Source organism: Podarcis erhardii (assembly GCF_964252035.2).
Source record: "Podarcis erhardii genome assembly, chromosome: 5".
Lineage (NCBI taxonomy): Eukaryota > Metazoa > Chordata > Lepidosauria > Squamata > Lacertidae > Podarcis > Podarcis erhardii.
The window spans coordinates 76,729,968-76,744,854 of NC_138509.1; the positions used below are offsets into that span (position 1 = coordinate 76,729,968).

At 43.8% G+C, this 14,887-nt stretch overlaps 1 protein-coding gene across 1 annotated transcript in view; it reads right to left on the reverse strand.

The window, feature by feature from the left end:
- Positions 1-1,561: 1,561 nt before the first annotated feature.
- WWTR1 (WW domain containing transcription regulator 1) overlaps positions 1,562-14,887 on the reverse strand; it is an 89,868-nt gene continuing 76,542 nt past the window's right edge. The window contains exons 4-6 of the mRNA XM_081862718.1: positions 10,979-11,115; positions 9,235-9,347; positions 1,562-8,196 (exon numbers count right to left, since the gene is read on the reverse strand). Coding sequence (XP_081718844.1) covers positions 8,012-8,196; positions 9,235-9,347; positions 10,979-11,115 — 435 coding nt within the window. The 3' untranslated portion in view covers positions 1,562-8,011. The remainder of the gene's footprint in view (positions 8,197-9,234; positions 9,348-10,978; positions 11,116-14,887) is intronic.

Genomic DNA, 14,887 nt, shown 5'->3' on the forward strand with positions numbered 1-14,887 from the left:
CCACACGCTCACTGAGCATGGAAAGTTCAATACAGATTTATTGCCAGCTCTGTTTCTCTCCATGGTAGGTCCCCAAAACTGGCTGAAATTGGAGTAGATTGGAGGTGGCCTTGCTGGATCTGAAACCCCTTCATTCACTCAAAAGGCTCCAGGGCTGAACCCACCATCTATGCCTAACCAGAGCTGGGATAGTTACTTTCCTCACACTGGTTTCATTGGGGGTGTAGTGTTTAAAACAAATATCTGCTAGACCTTTTCCTGGGACCACACACACACACACACAATATTCTTGCCATGGCTAGTGCATGGCAGCATAGATTTGGGAGTAATGGGACTCTCTGCCACTTCACGCACATCCCCCCAACACAGGATTGCTCAGCCTAACATCAAAGTGGACCACAGAGATCTGATATCTTGAGAAAGCCCATCCTCCTTGTCTAGGGCTCAAGCGTGAATATCCAACATCTTCTACAGAAGAATGGGGAAAAGCAACCCATTTTTTAATCTGTTCCAGCATCTGTGTTATTCGGACAGCTATCCAAGTTGGCAAGCAAAGCACAGAAACAGACCTGAACAGGAAGGTGAAAGCCCATTGCCTTCAAAAGCAGATTCCCTCAGGTCTCAGGTTTTCTTTGCATGGTTAAGAGCTGGGTTATCTGAGGCCACGAATGTCTGTAGTCAGAGACTTCTGTCAAGTTCTCAAATCACAAAGGCAGCTAGCAAAACCATTTACAACAACAGTGCCACAAGGCAAATAACCTAGAGTCACCGAAATGCTCCCAGAAATATCAACTGAGCAACAATGATCTCAGAAATGCCACATTTCGAACATTTAATTGCAATACAGCTGGGAAGGAAGAAATGTACTGCCCTCTTGTGACTTGGCCCCATAAATAAAAATGAAGTCAATTTTAGCTTGGCAGCATCTTCTGGTGCTTTTCGCTTTCCTGAATGTTCTACCCCTGGGAACGTATCTTGTTGAGAGCACACGGAAGTCGTTCCAGCTTGAACAAAGCCATCTCCAGGCATGTCTTGATGAATTAGGGAAACAGAAAATAGTATGAACAAGTTCTTCAAGTACATATTAGGCTGCCAACTCTTCTCTCCCATTCCCATTTTCTGTGCCTTTATAATGGTACCCCGTCGCGTACAAATTAATGAGATGCTTTCCCCCTCTGCATCTCTCTGCCAGGAGAAACTTCGGACGATTGTTTTAATCGTCATGCTCTTGTTGCTAAAATAGAGGTAGCAGACCTAGCTTCATGCCAAATGAAAGAACCATTATCTTCGTTTTCTTTCTAGTCACAATATACAAGCTCAATTAGAGAAAGGAAGGACTGGACCTCATTGGCTTTGCGTGCCGGACATCTCTGGTGGGCATCGCTAGGTAGTTAAGAAATAAACCTGTCTGTAGCAATAGAGAGCAGCAGCTGCCGGTCAGTGTAAGGCAATTCCAAGATAAATGGGCCAATGGTCTGATTTGATAGAAGGGAGTTTCCTATGAAGTTCTACCCCCATCCCCAAGAGTGACTGGACGCCATTACATTAACAAGTACATAGATTGGAAGTTTAAATCCATTTCTATTTTATTTTTATTTTTTTTCTTGTACAATATTAAAAGAAATATTTTTTTTTTAAAAAAAGAAAAACCAGAACCAAACTCTGGATACAACCGTTTGATCTGATTGAATTTTGAAGCATACGCTATGTATGCAAATCATTCTACATTGAAAAACAAATGCTCACACAAGATGGCATATAGCATAACAAACTGATGTAAATAAAATAAAAAAAGTATTAAAGTATTAGCACATAACATGGATGTAGTGTATTAAGAAAACCGAAACATGTGTTTCATCACCCATTTCCCTTACTGAAAACAGAGACTTAGTCCCTCCCACCCAACTCTTAAAAAAACAACACAAAAAACCACATTTGTTTTCATGAATAGTTACCTTCTAGTACAGCGGTTGTCAAACTTCTGCCTTTAGGGAATCCTTTTTACGTTGGCTGAGGGACTCTGGCAAACCTGCTACATAACCCCTAGTTGCTGCAGAGGATTTTGGGGAAACATTCTAGGGTGTAAACTCAGTGAACACGGGGCACAGACTAGGCCTGTTGGACCTCATTGCCCCTTAACATGACCTGAGAACGAACCCTAGAACTCATCCAATACTCCTCTGTTACAGGGGGAGGGAAACGGAGGATTAATTTTTGACTACCCTTCCATCCCAGTTGTCTTTTAAGAAGCTTCCCTCATAATGACCCTGAGATGTAGGTTAGGCTGGTGCTTCACAGCTCACCAAAGACTCCTGAGCAAGCTTAGCAGTCAAGGAATAAGAGGCAAAATCCCCTTGTGGATCAGGAATTGGTTAAGTAACAGGAAGCTACTAGCCATGATGTCTGGGCTTTCTATCTGCACAGTCAGAGGCTGCAGTGCTTCTGAATACCAGTTGTTGGAAACCACAGGAAAGGAGAAGGCTCTCATTCTACTCCCTGGTTTCTCATAGGCATCTGGTCGGCCACTGTGAGAACAGGATGCTGGACTAGATGGGCCACTGACCTGATCCAGATGGCTATTATTAAGTTCTTATGAAGCAGAGAGAAAGAATAGATGGACAAGTTTTCCATATGGAAGGATGTAGGAAGTGGTGTCCTCCAAAGATCATATAAAATCTAGAGTTAGGAGTGAGTAAGTGAGATGGCCAGTTTGCTGATGATATTTAAGTGTTCAGGGTGGTTAAAACAAACAAACAAAAAGGGGGTGTGTGTGAAGAACTCCAAAAGGACCACTCCACACCAGTGTGGTGTAGTGGTTAAGAGTGGTAGACTCGTAATCTGGTGAACTGGGTTCGTGTCCCCACTCCTCCACATGCAGCTGCTGGCTGGGTGACCTTGGGCTAGTCACACTTCTCTGAAGTCTCTCAGCCTCACCCACCTCACAGAGTGTTTGTTGTGGGGGAGGAAGGGAAAGGAGAATGTTAGCCGCTTTGAGACTCCTTCGGGTAGTGATAAGGCAGGATATCAAATCCAAACTCCTCCTCCTCCTCCGTGGTAAGATGCCAAATGCAATTCAATGTAAACAAGTGGAAAGATACAATTTTTTTTTAATTTCACGCATGTCCTCATAGGGTCTGAACTGGAGCAGGACTATGGATTCATAGTGGATAGCTCCATGAAAATGTTGACCCAGTGTGTGGCAGCTGCGAAGAAAGCAAATTCCATGCCAATAGGTTAATAGGAAACGAAATGAAACCTGCCATTATAATAATGCTGCTACCTCAAAAAGATTGGGAAAAGTTCGAAAGACTTGGAAAAAGTTCAGAAAAGGGCAGCCGGTATGATCAAGATGATGGAGCAACAGCCCACCAGGAAAGGTTACAGCATTAGAGCCTTCTTAGTTTGCAAGTAAGAGGCAACATGATAGAAGTGCACAGCATGGAGAAAGTAGATGGCGTCAAGTGTTTCTTCCTGTCTCCTAACACTAGAACTTCTGGACATACAACGAAGATGAATGTTGAAAGATAAGAGAAAGTTAAAACTATGAAATCCGCTCCCACATGAGGCAGTGATCTCCATCAACTTGGATGGCTTTAAAAATTTAGGCAAATTCATGGATAAAACTATCAGTGGCTACAAACCCCAATGTTCTGCCTCCGAATACCAGTTGCTGGAAATCGCTGGAAGTGAGAGTACTGTTGCTGTCAAGATTTTGCTTTCCTGTGGACATCTGGTTGGCCAGTGTGAAAACAGCTTTTTGGACAACATGGTCAACTGGACTGATCCAGTAGGACAATTCTTCAGTTCTTATGGCTGAGTGGGGGGTTTGAACCTTGGTCTCCCGAGTCCCAGTCCAACACTCTAACCTCTACGCTGCGCTGGCTCTACACAAAAGGTGGCAGGTCTTCTCTCTTTCATGCTGGGTCATCCACCATTACTTATGGTCTCATTGAGGAGCTCCTGAAAGGTACCCCTGGCTTCCCTTTAGCACCGTTTGAAAACCACTGCTTTTAATAGCACAACTGGGTGGCAAATAATCAGCACCTCACAATTTGCATATAAATCAGCATTTACATATGAAGTCACTCGACCTTTCTGATCGACTTGGTGCCACTCGCATATCCATTCATTGTCGATACAAGTAGTGTAGCGTAAAAAAATTAAAATTGGGTTTCACAAGCCAAAAGTCACATGTCAACGTTTTGTCAAATAATTAACAAGAGATTCCACTAGAAACAAGGCTGCCTGTGTCTGCAAGCCTTTTTTAAAGTTAAAAAAAAAGTATTTGAAAAGAGGGCTTCAATGAAAGCCCCTGTTCTCTCCCCCATCCCTAAAACACACACACACACACACACACACTTCTCTGAATATTAGAACAACACCCCCCTCAAAATCTTCACTATCGTTTGGTTCATTACTTAATTTTTTTAAAAAAACAAGTTTCTGGCAGTTGTTTTACAATAGTAGTTAATGTTTTAGCTGCAGCTTTCACCATAGCATAACACACACTGCCTTTTAAATCACAGTCACAGGAAACCAGAGGTTGTAGAAGCCCAGAAGGTCCCCCTCTCAGGCCTGATTCTTTGCTCTCACAGTATAGCTCTGAATGAGACTCCCCCACCCACTGGTGCCCTCCGGACATTGCAGGACTCCAGCTCCCATCAGCCTCAGCCAGCCTGGCTGATGCTCAGGGATGACTGGAGCAAACATCTGACAGCCCCGAGGATGGAGAAGGTTGCTCTAAACTCTCCAGTGGAGATATTCCTTATTCTACAATCCTAAGTGTGTCTACTGGAAAGTAAATAAGCCCCACTGAGTTCCACAGGACTTGCTTCCAGGTAAGTGTGCTTAGAACTGCAAACTTAAACCAAGCATACTTTCCTAATCAAAATGTGCCCCTCTTCACTTTAAGCTGCTTCAGACAAGAGGGAAGTGGAGCAAAGAACAGCATAATTACTTTCTCCCAGGTTTTCCCATGTTCACAGCCCCCCGTCCAAAGATTTGGAGGTGCTCCAATAATAAAATGAACATCCCCATTGACTTCTATGGAGGAGTTCGCTCTGCTGGGTCAAAGGGATGCAGGCATAGAGATGTCCCTTCCACAGAAATGAATGGGAAAGACTTTGGTGCATACCGTGTGGTTCACACACAGGATATACTGCTTTTAAACGAGGTTTGTTCTAGAAATGGCACCACTTGTCCTGAATTTTGCCTCCCTTATAATCTTTGGGATGGTGTCCTTGGCACAAGGCAATACATTAATTATCCTTGCTGTTGCAACCTCTGACCCGGAATTTCTTGAGCACCTCCTCTGCCACCAAGTTCCTTCTCTAACCTGACCCCCGCTTTATACAGATGTGAACACTTTCTGGGAAATGAGCGAAGGGGATTTCCACAGCTTGTACTCCCAGAAACGAATCGTTGGTGGGTATTTTGGATGTACAAACCGGCACGTGAAGTCCTTTCCCCTTTTCCTATGGCCAATGAAAATTTGGAGCTGGTCTTTCAAGTCTAAACTTATGTGGTCAGATCCCCACCCCATGGATAAGCCAGCCCCTCTTCATTCAAGCCTCAAATCTCAGATATGATCGTCCAAGTATGGCCAGATCTTATCTTGGATGCAGCAGGGAACCATGGGGTTGTTTTCACATATTGTAAGCGAGCACGAAGCCCCTAACTGGAGAACAATGATTTACATTGGCCCTGGATATTGTCTGCTTTCTGAGCATTTTCACACCCCCCCCCAAAAAAAAAACAATACTAAGAGAATAAACAACTTAGGACTGCCTGATTTGCATTTTATGGTCGATATCTATAAATAATAGGAAAACCCAGGGTCACTGTTTGAAGATGTGCTTTCTACTTTGTTAATAACCAACTATATATGGTAAGCCAGCCAAGGAGAGGAAAGCCCTTTAAGAGAAGGGCACAGGGAATGCCCATTAACTGAAAATATACTCTGTGGGTGCAACGATCTGCTAAAATGAACGGAACTCACAAATGCCTAGCTTTCTACCTGTCTTCTCACCCACCCTGGCTCTATGAGTCAAATAATGAGATTTTTACCTTTCATCATCCACATCTTAAAATATTTATAATAATAATAGTAATAATAAACCTAACAAGCCTGGTGCTGTCAGATCAGCTACCTTCAAGCAACAATTCTCCCATAAGGTAGTATTCACAGGTATTGATTTGATCAGTGGTGGTTCCACATATAGTCAGTTTCCCCGAACTGCACTTCTAAACACTCCAGCACTGCTATTTCCCATTACAACCATTCTCCTTCCAAGCCCAAATTCTGACGACTTCAACCTCCCCACCCATTTCACCTGCCTTTTTTCTTCAACTAGTCCAAAGAGAGAGGTGGGCAGAGGGGACCCATCCACTGTCCAACATTGTGCTATAGCATCCCTTTGCCAAGCTGGTGCCTGCCAGGTGTTTTAGACTAGAATTCCCATCGGCCTCAGCCAGCATGAGTTGGCAAAGGCTGGTACGCTACAGCAATGGTTTCTTACTCTTAAAACTAATGCACAGCAAAGTGCTATGCCTCTTGCTTGCCCTGCCTATTGTGTATTAAGAGGCTTGCACAAATTATAATGCCTTCTATAAAAAGATGATTTTTTTTCAATATAAAAAAAGCTTAAAATTCATAATTATAAATAATATCAGTTAAAAATACTTAAGGATCTCAGGACGTCATTTGCATTTCAGGGGAAGTGGAGATTGAAGTCCTTGATGCATTCTCAGTCCCACATATCAAGCTGTTTTTAATAAAGCAACCCTATATATGATTATTATAGGTATGGAGTACAACATGTATAGTGCCTTGTGTCCCATTAAGTCAAGAATAAAAAAAAAAGCCATTGGATAAAGAATCGTCAGCAACTTTGCCAGGCTGACAAATAGATGCTGGCTTATCACCTACATGATAATGTGAGACTCCTGTTTCTAGCTTCTTTAAAATTTCAACGACAAAATAATTACTAAAAATAAAGAGGAGATAATGAGGCTTTACAAAATTAATTCTTACTGCATTCAGAAGTGTCAAACTTGTGCCGTATTTTTATCCTGAATTTTGGAGGGGGAGGGGGAAGGTGTTCTGTTGAGTGTCCACTTTGTGCAGACTAAAAGCTGCAAGAAAACCATGTTCTGTTGCAGAATTGTAGTGAATATTAAGCAGCTACATATAAAGTGTACTTCTTAGGGGGGGAAACACTTTCATAATCACATTTTTAGTGTTTTATATACGGTATATATATGTCTGTGCGTGTGTATATATAAAATGGCAGCAATTAGTACCAAACTGGTCTATTTTACAATATTGTAGTAGTGTAAAAATAAAATTGTAATTAGAACATTTCACCTACAAACCATTCAATAATATATTGTGGGGGTGAGGTGGGGAGGAAATGCAAATAGTACTGTTTGTGTATTTGCAAAAAATCTGGATCTGGAGCCTTGTGGCTGATTAGGATTTTTTTTAAAAAAAAATCTGTTTCCCATACAGCACAAGTTCACTTTTAAAAATGCAATGATTTTTAAAGCTCAAGTTATATAAGATGAGAAGCATTTGGTACTATTGTCATAAATACAGCTGTAGAACTGCACTCAACCTGATAACGTGCAGGATTTTTGGAACTAAGCTGCCTTCTTACAATCTAAAGCTTCTTCTGGTCAGATTTATTTTATTTTATTACTATTTGCTAAACTTTGTTGTGTGTAACTGATGGCTGTTAAGTTCAGCTATGCACCAAAAGACAAAGAGAACCGCTCATATGTAACTAAAGAGGAAAGGTTATAGATGCGTATATAAGCAGTTCTACTTTAAATATATATATATATATTTCATACTTAAGTTACTGTCAGTGAAATCTAGACTGAGATTCACTGATTAAAAGGGTCTCACAGACGTCGGTAAGGCACCAAGGATGGCTAACTGAGAGGCTTGAGGATGCTCTGCCCTTATTTTTTGTTTTGCTAGGAGGAAAAGAAAACGTTGCACTATCAGTTACAGCCAGGTGAGAAAGGGCTCGTTTTTGTTGAGGACCGATTCTACATCGTTGAGGATGGGGATCAGGTCTTCAGATTCCAATGTCCCAAGGTCAACGTTTGTTCCTGGAAGACAGTCAAGGAAGTCGGGGAAACGGGTCTGTGGTGGGTTGATATTCAGGGGAGTCTGCGCTACATTATCTCCTGCAAAAGAAGAGAAGGAATCAGTGAGGTGGGGGCTTCTTAACCAGGAAATTATTCGGCCTTTGATGGCAAATCAGCCGCTGGTAGACTTTGTTGCTCTCTCAGCTTCCATCTCCCAATCCAGACGCCCTGGGTACTTTAGTGTGGCTTAGTGGTCACAGTGTTCAACCTGGGAGACCTCTGCTCAAATCCCCACTGAGCCATGAAGCTCACTGGGTGATCATGAGGGGGAGAACTCTTTGGAGAAAAGGTGGACTGGCAATGTAATAATAATAATAATAATAATAATAATAATAATAATAATAATGATGAAATATTTGGTGGGGCTCAACTTTCAAAACGATATAGCTCACACCCTAATCAGTGCTTGGATGTCAAAACCACACTTCACTTCTCACAAACGACAAATGTAATTACAGGACAGAGGTTTCCCTGTGTCGGTATCTGTGAAGACCCGTCGGGGATCACATTTCCATAAGACCATCACAACTTTTGATTTCTAGTAGGCCGGAGAATACCTTCCAGAGGCAAACCCTCAAATCTGTTTCAGAAGTTCTTGTTGAACATGGAATCAGGTTCTCTCATGTTAACGACCAGCTGGAGAAGAGAGCACCTCTGATCATGTGCAGAGTACCTGTTCTGCACTCCTGTGTCGCCAGTGCCAGCCCCACCCATGCCAAGGGGTTAATGGAAGGACTGATAGCTCAAATTACAGGTGGGGTCAGAATAGGGTTGCTTCACCTTTGCAATGGGCCCCTTTGCTCTCAGTTTTAGAAGGGTGTAGGGAGCTATGGCTTGGTTAAAACTGGAGGGAGTCAAGGAGGGACACTTGTGGGTTTTATTAAGGGCCTCCCTACCTCTCCCCCCCAATAATGTATAGGAAAGTTTGAACCCCAGAGCCCCACTCTTCTTGTGCCCACACGAAAGCATGTGCTCTGCGCAAATGCAAAAGTAACATTGACAGTCAAGCGGATCTCTTAGGGCGTTGCTAAGAAGTATATTTTTTCCCCCCAAAATCAAAATGCTTCTCATTCCTACCTGTGTCCATCTCATCTACATTGCTGAGGTAGTCTTCAGGTGTAGTTGGTATGCTGTAACATCCTAAGCCTAGGCCACTGTCTGTGCTCTGCTCCCTGGAATGGTATGGCCCACTATGAATTGAAACATGAAGAAACCTCGGTCAAGGAAGCGCTCATCAGATATATGTCACCAGAAGGGCTTTAGGGAAGGACAGCCTGCAGCTAGGCCTGAATGCCCTAGATAGGCCTGAATGTACTCCCATTTGTTTGTGGGTTCCAGATCACCAGCCTAAAATCTGCTACCTAGCGCAGAATAGGCTGATAAAAGCAAACCTTCTAACCCCTGTGGTTTAGGCAGGTGGGCAGAACATGGCGAGAGCTCAGAAGCCAAACGGAGCTACTGTAAGTATGTGTTAAGGAGAAGGATCGTAATTTGGTGCTTTGCATGCAAAAGGTTGCAGGTCTGATCCCTGAAATCTCTCTCGTTCCCAGCTCTCATCACCACAGTCAAAGGTCAGAGATGATGGGAGAGGCAGCCCAACAATGTCTGGAGTGCCACAGGAGATCCCTATCTCTGCAGTAGGCCATTCTGGGCCAGATGGACATATATTCTGCCCTCCCCCTCCCACTCTTTGCCAAGAATTCCAAATTCATCAATAGCCAGATTCTTGGGAGAAAGCTTTTGCACCGAATAAGTAGGCATTGCAAGCAGAAGTGCATGGTGATTTGCAAGTAACCAAATCTGTTCCCAGCCATTCTCCTCTTGGCAGCAACAAAGGCTTTTTTTGGGGGGGACACCACACCCAGTACTTTAACTGGGAGTCAATAGCAATGATCTCCATGCTAGGGAATCACACCTCCACAAATACGAAATGATGCCAACTGTTGGTCTGCCATGTTGGTCTGCTAAAGCAAAGTTTCCAGCAAACTTATTAGGACCAGCCAAGGTTCTTAATACGGTGTACATGCTCCCCAGTTACACCAAAGTTGTCCTCAGAACGGATGCCAGTCCTGTCCTGTCACACTGGAATGTTCCCAAATCACAAGGATCTTTGGCCAGGTTCCGGCTGATATACATTTATAAGGTGCGAGTCATACACAGTAAGATCAGAATTGGTCATAGAGGCCTGGTTTGTATGTAACGTTAAACCACAGTTAAAACTAAACTATGGTTTATTGTGAATGTGCAGCATGCTTGTAGACGCTGCTGAAAAGATCCCGCTCCACTCCATTCCTCCCTTGCTGCTGGGGAAAAAGTCAGCCTAGCATGTTGTGATGCCAAAACGGCGGCTCATGGCTTGTATATTTCCAAACAAACCTGAAGTACTAAGCCAAGAACAAACCTTAGCTACTGCTTGTGATTTGTTTGGAGAAGAACAGACCACAAACCCAGGTTTGAATGTCATGACACAAGCCGGACTCTGGCTTGCTTCTCAGTGGTGTGGCTGCAACAGGAGCGGGGAAGGATCAGAGTGAGAACTTTTCAGCACTGAGCATGAGCACACTGCACTGCCACATTAAACCATGGTTTGCTTTTAACTATGACTTAATGTGACGTGGGAACTGGATCAGAAGGATCAAACACCTGCTTTATTAAAGTGTTTGCATCTTACAAGCAAAGCTGGTGGCTTCTGTCTCAGACTACAACCCGAAAAGCTAAATGCTTTTGCTAAGAAATCACATGCCTTAGCAGGTTTGAGAATTTCAAATGCGGCCTACACTGCAGAACATAAAAAATGTTTGTGAGCAAACAGTGTACTTGCCTGTTCAGGAAGGGATCCGAACCATTATTTGTAACAGACCTCATGTCTTGTGTCATGTTAGGAGGTGTGCTCACAGCAGTCTGAACTGGAGCCATGTTCTCAGACTCCATGGGAAGTTGTCTGTACAAATCAGCTTCCTAAAGTAGAAAATGAATACATAACTGTCAGTGCTGGGGCCGGGGGGGCCTGGAAAACAGGTTTCTAGAAGTATGAGTCCCATGTATGCCCCATCCATCCCTATTTACCAGGGATGGTGCCTATTTCCTGCAGCATGGTCTTTTTTGCTTTGGGGAGACATTTTGTGCATGTCTTTAAACAAATAAAAAAACTGCTGGCAGACACATATGTGCCGTAGAATTCTGTAGGGTTCGGCTTGCCCCACATCTCCAACCTCTAGATGATAAAATGTCTAAGTCAGGAACCAAGGCACCTTAGCTCTAGCGCAGGTGGTCCGTTGATCACCAGTGGTCCACAAACTTCTTTCAGGTGTTCAGCGGCATTGTTTGCAAAAGCACCATTTAAAATCATACAGGATCTAGCACTGCACCTTGCAATTGCTACAACAGGCAAAAAAAATCAGTAAGCAGTCCATTAGAAATGTTCCAAGTGATCCGTGGGGACAGGGGGAGTATGGGAACGACCACTCAAGTGTACAATGCATACACATGCATAGACACAAAACTGCCGTGACTTACTAATGGCCTGCAGATCACAAATGTTACAAGGCGTTGCAAATATTTTAAGTGGAGATCCTAACTGAATTTAATGGGCCCACTGAATTCAATGGCCCTTACTCCCACATAAACTGTGTTTAATGTTGCATTTTAAATCGTTGTGACCTTCCCTGGGACGGTGTGGCAAAAGGCGGGTAATAAATCAAATTAACAACAACAAACAAACATGCAACAACAAAATGAGGTAGGATTGCTGGATCTGCCCAATTTCTTTTCCAAACCCTGGCCCCTTTTGCTGGAAACAAATACCCTCTGTTATTTCACAGACTAGAAAAGGAAGGCAGAGGGGTTGGGGAAAGAGGTGATTCATTACATTACAGAATTTCACTAACACAGACATAAGCTTCTCAACAGGCAGTCCCAAAGAAGCATTTAAAAAATGTCCACATACTGATCTCAGTAGGTGCATCATTATTTCCCGGAGCGACTGCTGATTTGCAGTGATGTAAGACAATGCAGGAAGCCCATGATACGAAAGTTAAGGCAGCATGCATGCATCAATTGATTCAATACATGGAGTTTGCCGCTCATACCCAGGAACTAGCAAGTGGGTACAATTTGTGCCAGGATGACCTACAGTTAATGTGCAGCAGCACACCTTGTTTCCTTTCCTTTATTCGGAATATAATAACTGACTAAGGAGGAAGTAAGCATGCAAAACTTCTATACAGGAAGTACATGACAGAATGCCAGGAATGTCTGTGTTGTTGTTGTTTTTTGTAATGTGACAGTGACACCAAGTGGGGGAAAAGATGATGACACAGGGTGTGTTCCCATTTGTACTTGTATTCCCTAAGGAAAAATACAAAAGGAACTTCTATTACAGTGGTACCTCAGGTTAAGTACTTAATTCGTTCCAGAGGTCCGTTCTTAACCTGAAACTGTTCTTAACCTGAAGCACCACTTTAGCTAATGGGGCCTCCTGCTGCCGCTGCGCCACAGCAGCACGATTTCTGTTCTCATCCTGAAGCAAAGTTCTTAACCTGAGGTAATATTTCTGGGTTAGCGGAGTCTGTAACCTGAAGCGTATGTAACCCAAGGTACCACTGTAATAGGAAACAGCAGAGAATCCCTATTTCTTTTGAGAGTCGTCTACACAACTGATTGCATACTAATCCAACTACAGATTGTAGCAAAAAAATACGAAAAGTTAAAAAATATAGCACATTGCAATTCTAAGTTTACAGGTCTGCAAGTTTGTCTGTGGGCATAATCCACTGGGAATTTCTCCTGCATAAACTCATAATTCCCAGAGTTCCCTGTGAATGTATGATGGGAATGTGGGCAATTGAATATTTGTTATTGCTTCACTCCATTTATAATCTTACGCTTGCACCCGTTGACTAACAGCAGCAACAGTCATGAAATAACACAAAACCTGCCATTGGAGGGGGGGCAGTTGCATGTGTCTCTGCACCTTTACATTCAAGCTCTTTGCCACTTCAGGACAAGGTAACTATCAAACAATTAAAACCCGCTTCCCCCTTCTTTTCTCCCAGCACAAAGGAATATCAGACGGCTCACATTTGCTCAAACCTGCTGTGTGTACTACACCTAATGAAGTGGCAGTAAGTATCACAGTATGTATATGAAATATAATATCACTGGCTATTTCCTGTTGTCCAGCCAAGCAGATTTAATTACTTCTCACCCTGGAAATCTAATGACGCTGCTTCTGGAATGCAAATGGGAAGCAAACCTAGTTTGGGATGCTGCCGTGGTACATCTGGCACCCTCCTCTCGGATGGCTAAATTCAAACTGTGCCTTTGAGACTTCAGAAAAACCTGTCGTTTTCATGCTTTCACCAAAATCACTTAATGTACGTCAATAAGTGCTTGTGTTTTAATTGAAGGGGGCTAGGCAATATATCATCCAAACCAGTTTGAAGTCCATATCATGATATCGGTTTCATATTTTTTGGCCTGGCAATATATTGCGAATCATGATGTGTGTGTGCGCGCGCGCTTTGCAAAAATCGCAATGTGGGATAAACCGTGAAGCCAGCCAATGCTTCTCTCAATTTCTGCAGCCCCTCTACCAGCTCAGTTCTCCCCTGCCTTCTTGCAGTGGGCAGCAAATCACAAGAGCAGGGACTGGCAAAAATCACGATACGGGGAAAAACCGAAGCCACCCAATGCCTCTCCCCACCCCCCCACCCCCAACACACACATTGATTTTCCCTTCCTTTGCTCTTCTCAGGAGCTCTCGGGGAAGCTGTGGCCTAGGATCTATGACCAGGGCTGTTGCCTCCGTTGTGTAGATTTGCAAAATTGGAGAACACACAAATAATTTGCAACTGAACACGTGGAATGTGGTGTAGGGCTGGGTTACTCGCTTGCATCGCTGGCAAGGCTAGTCTGCTTGCCTGGGGCTGCTTCACACAATGATGTTCAAAGGCTGCCACCTAAATTTCAGCTGGCAGACTTCCTTATTACGTGCTCCCCATTTAAAGTAAGGGTGGGAAACCTTTTTCCCTGCCAGTGGCCGCATTCTCTCAGGCAGTGATGTTTCAGGGGGTGGGCACATGCCGGAGATGGGTGGGGCCAGAGGAGAAAATAGGGCAGGGCACCCCCCTCTCTCTGCTAACCTTTCCCCCCCCTCCTCACCCCCCACATGGAATTAGGTCATGGGCCACAGGTTGCTCACCCCCGTGGCTATAAAGCTCAGGTACCTTCTGTAATACAAGCAGTGGAAGCTTTGTGGCACTCTTGAACTAGGCCGAAAGCCTTGCCTATAGTAGCATCCTTCAATCTTCTGCCTCCAGATGTTGTTGGACTACCTTTCATCATCTGCTGGCTATCCAGGCTGGTGCTGGTGGGGGTCTGAGTCCAGCAACATCTGGGGAGCCAAGGTCTAAGAACTCTGGCCACAGGACAACTTTTGTCATTCCAGAGGTTGCTGGACTCCAACTCCCATCAGCCTGAGCAAACGCAACCAACAGTGAGGGATTGTGGGAGTTGTAGTCCAAAGCATCTTGTTGGGAGAAGGGTGAGTTAGCGTGTTAGACTAGGATTCAAGTGACCAGGCTTCGAAATTCCCAGTCACAGAGTGGCTTTTGTTAAGGGTGCGGAGTGTTGTTAGGAGACCCCTGGATTCTTTGGGGGAAGTTGCAGTAGTATGACTGTACGTGGTAGTATGTGGACTGTACGCCTGGTCTGATTCAGGAGAGAGAGA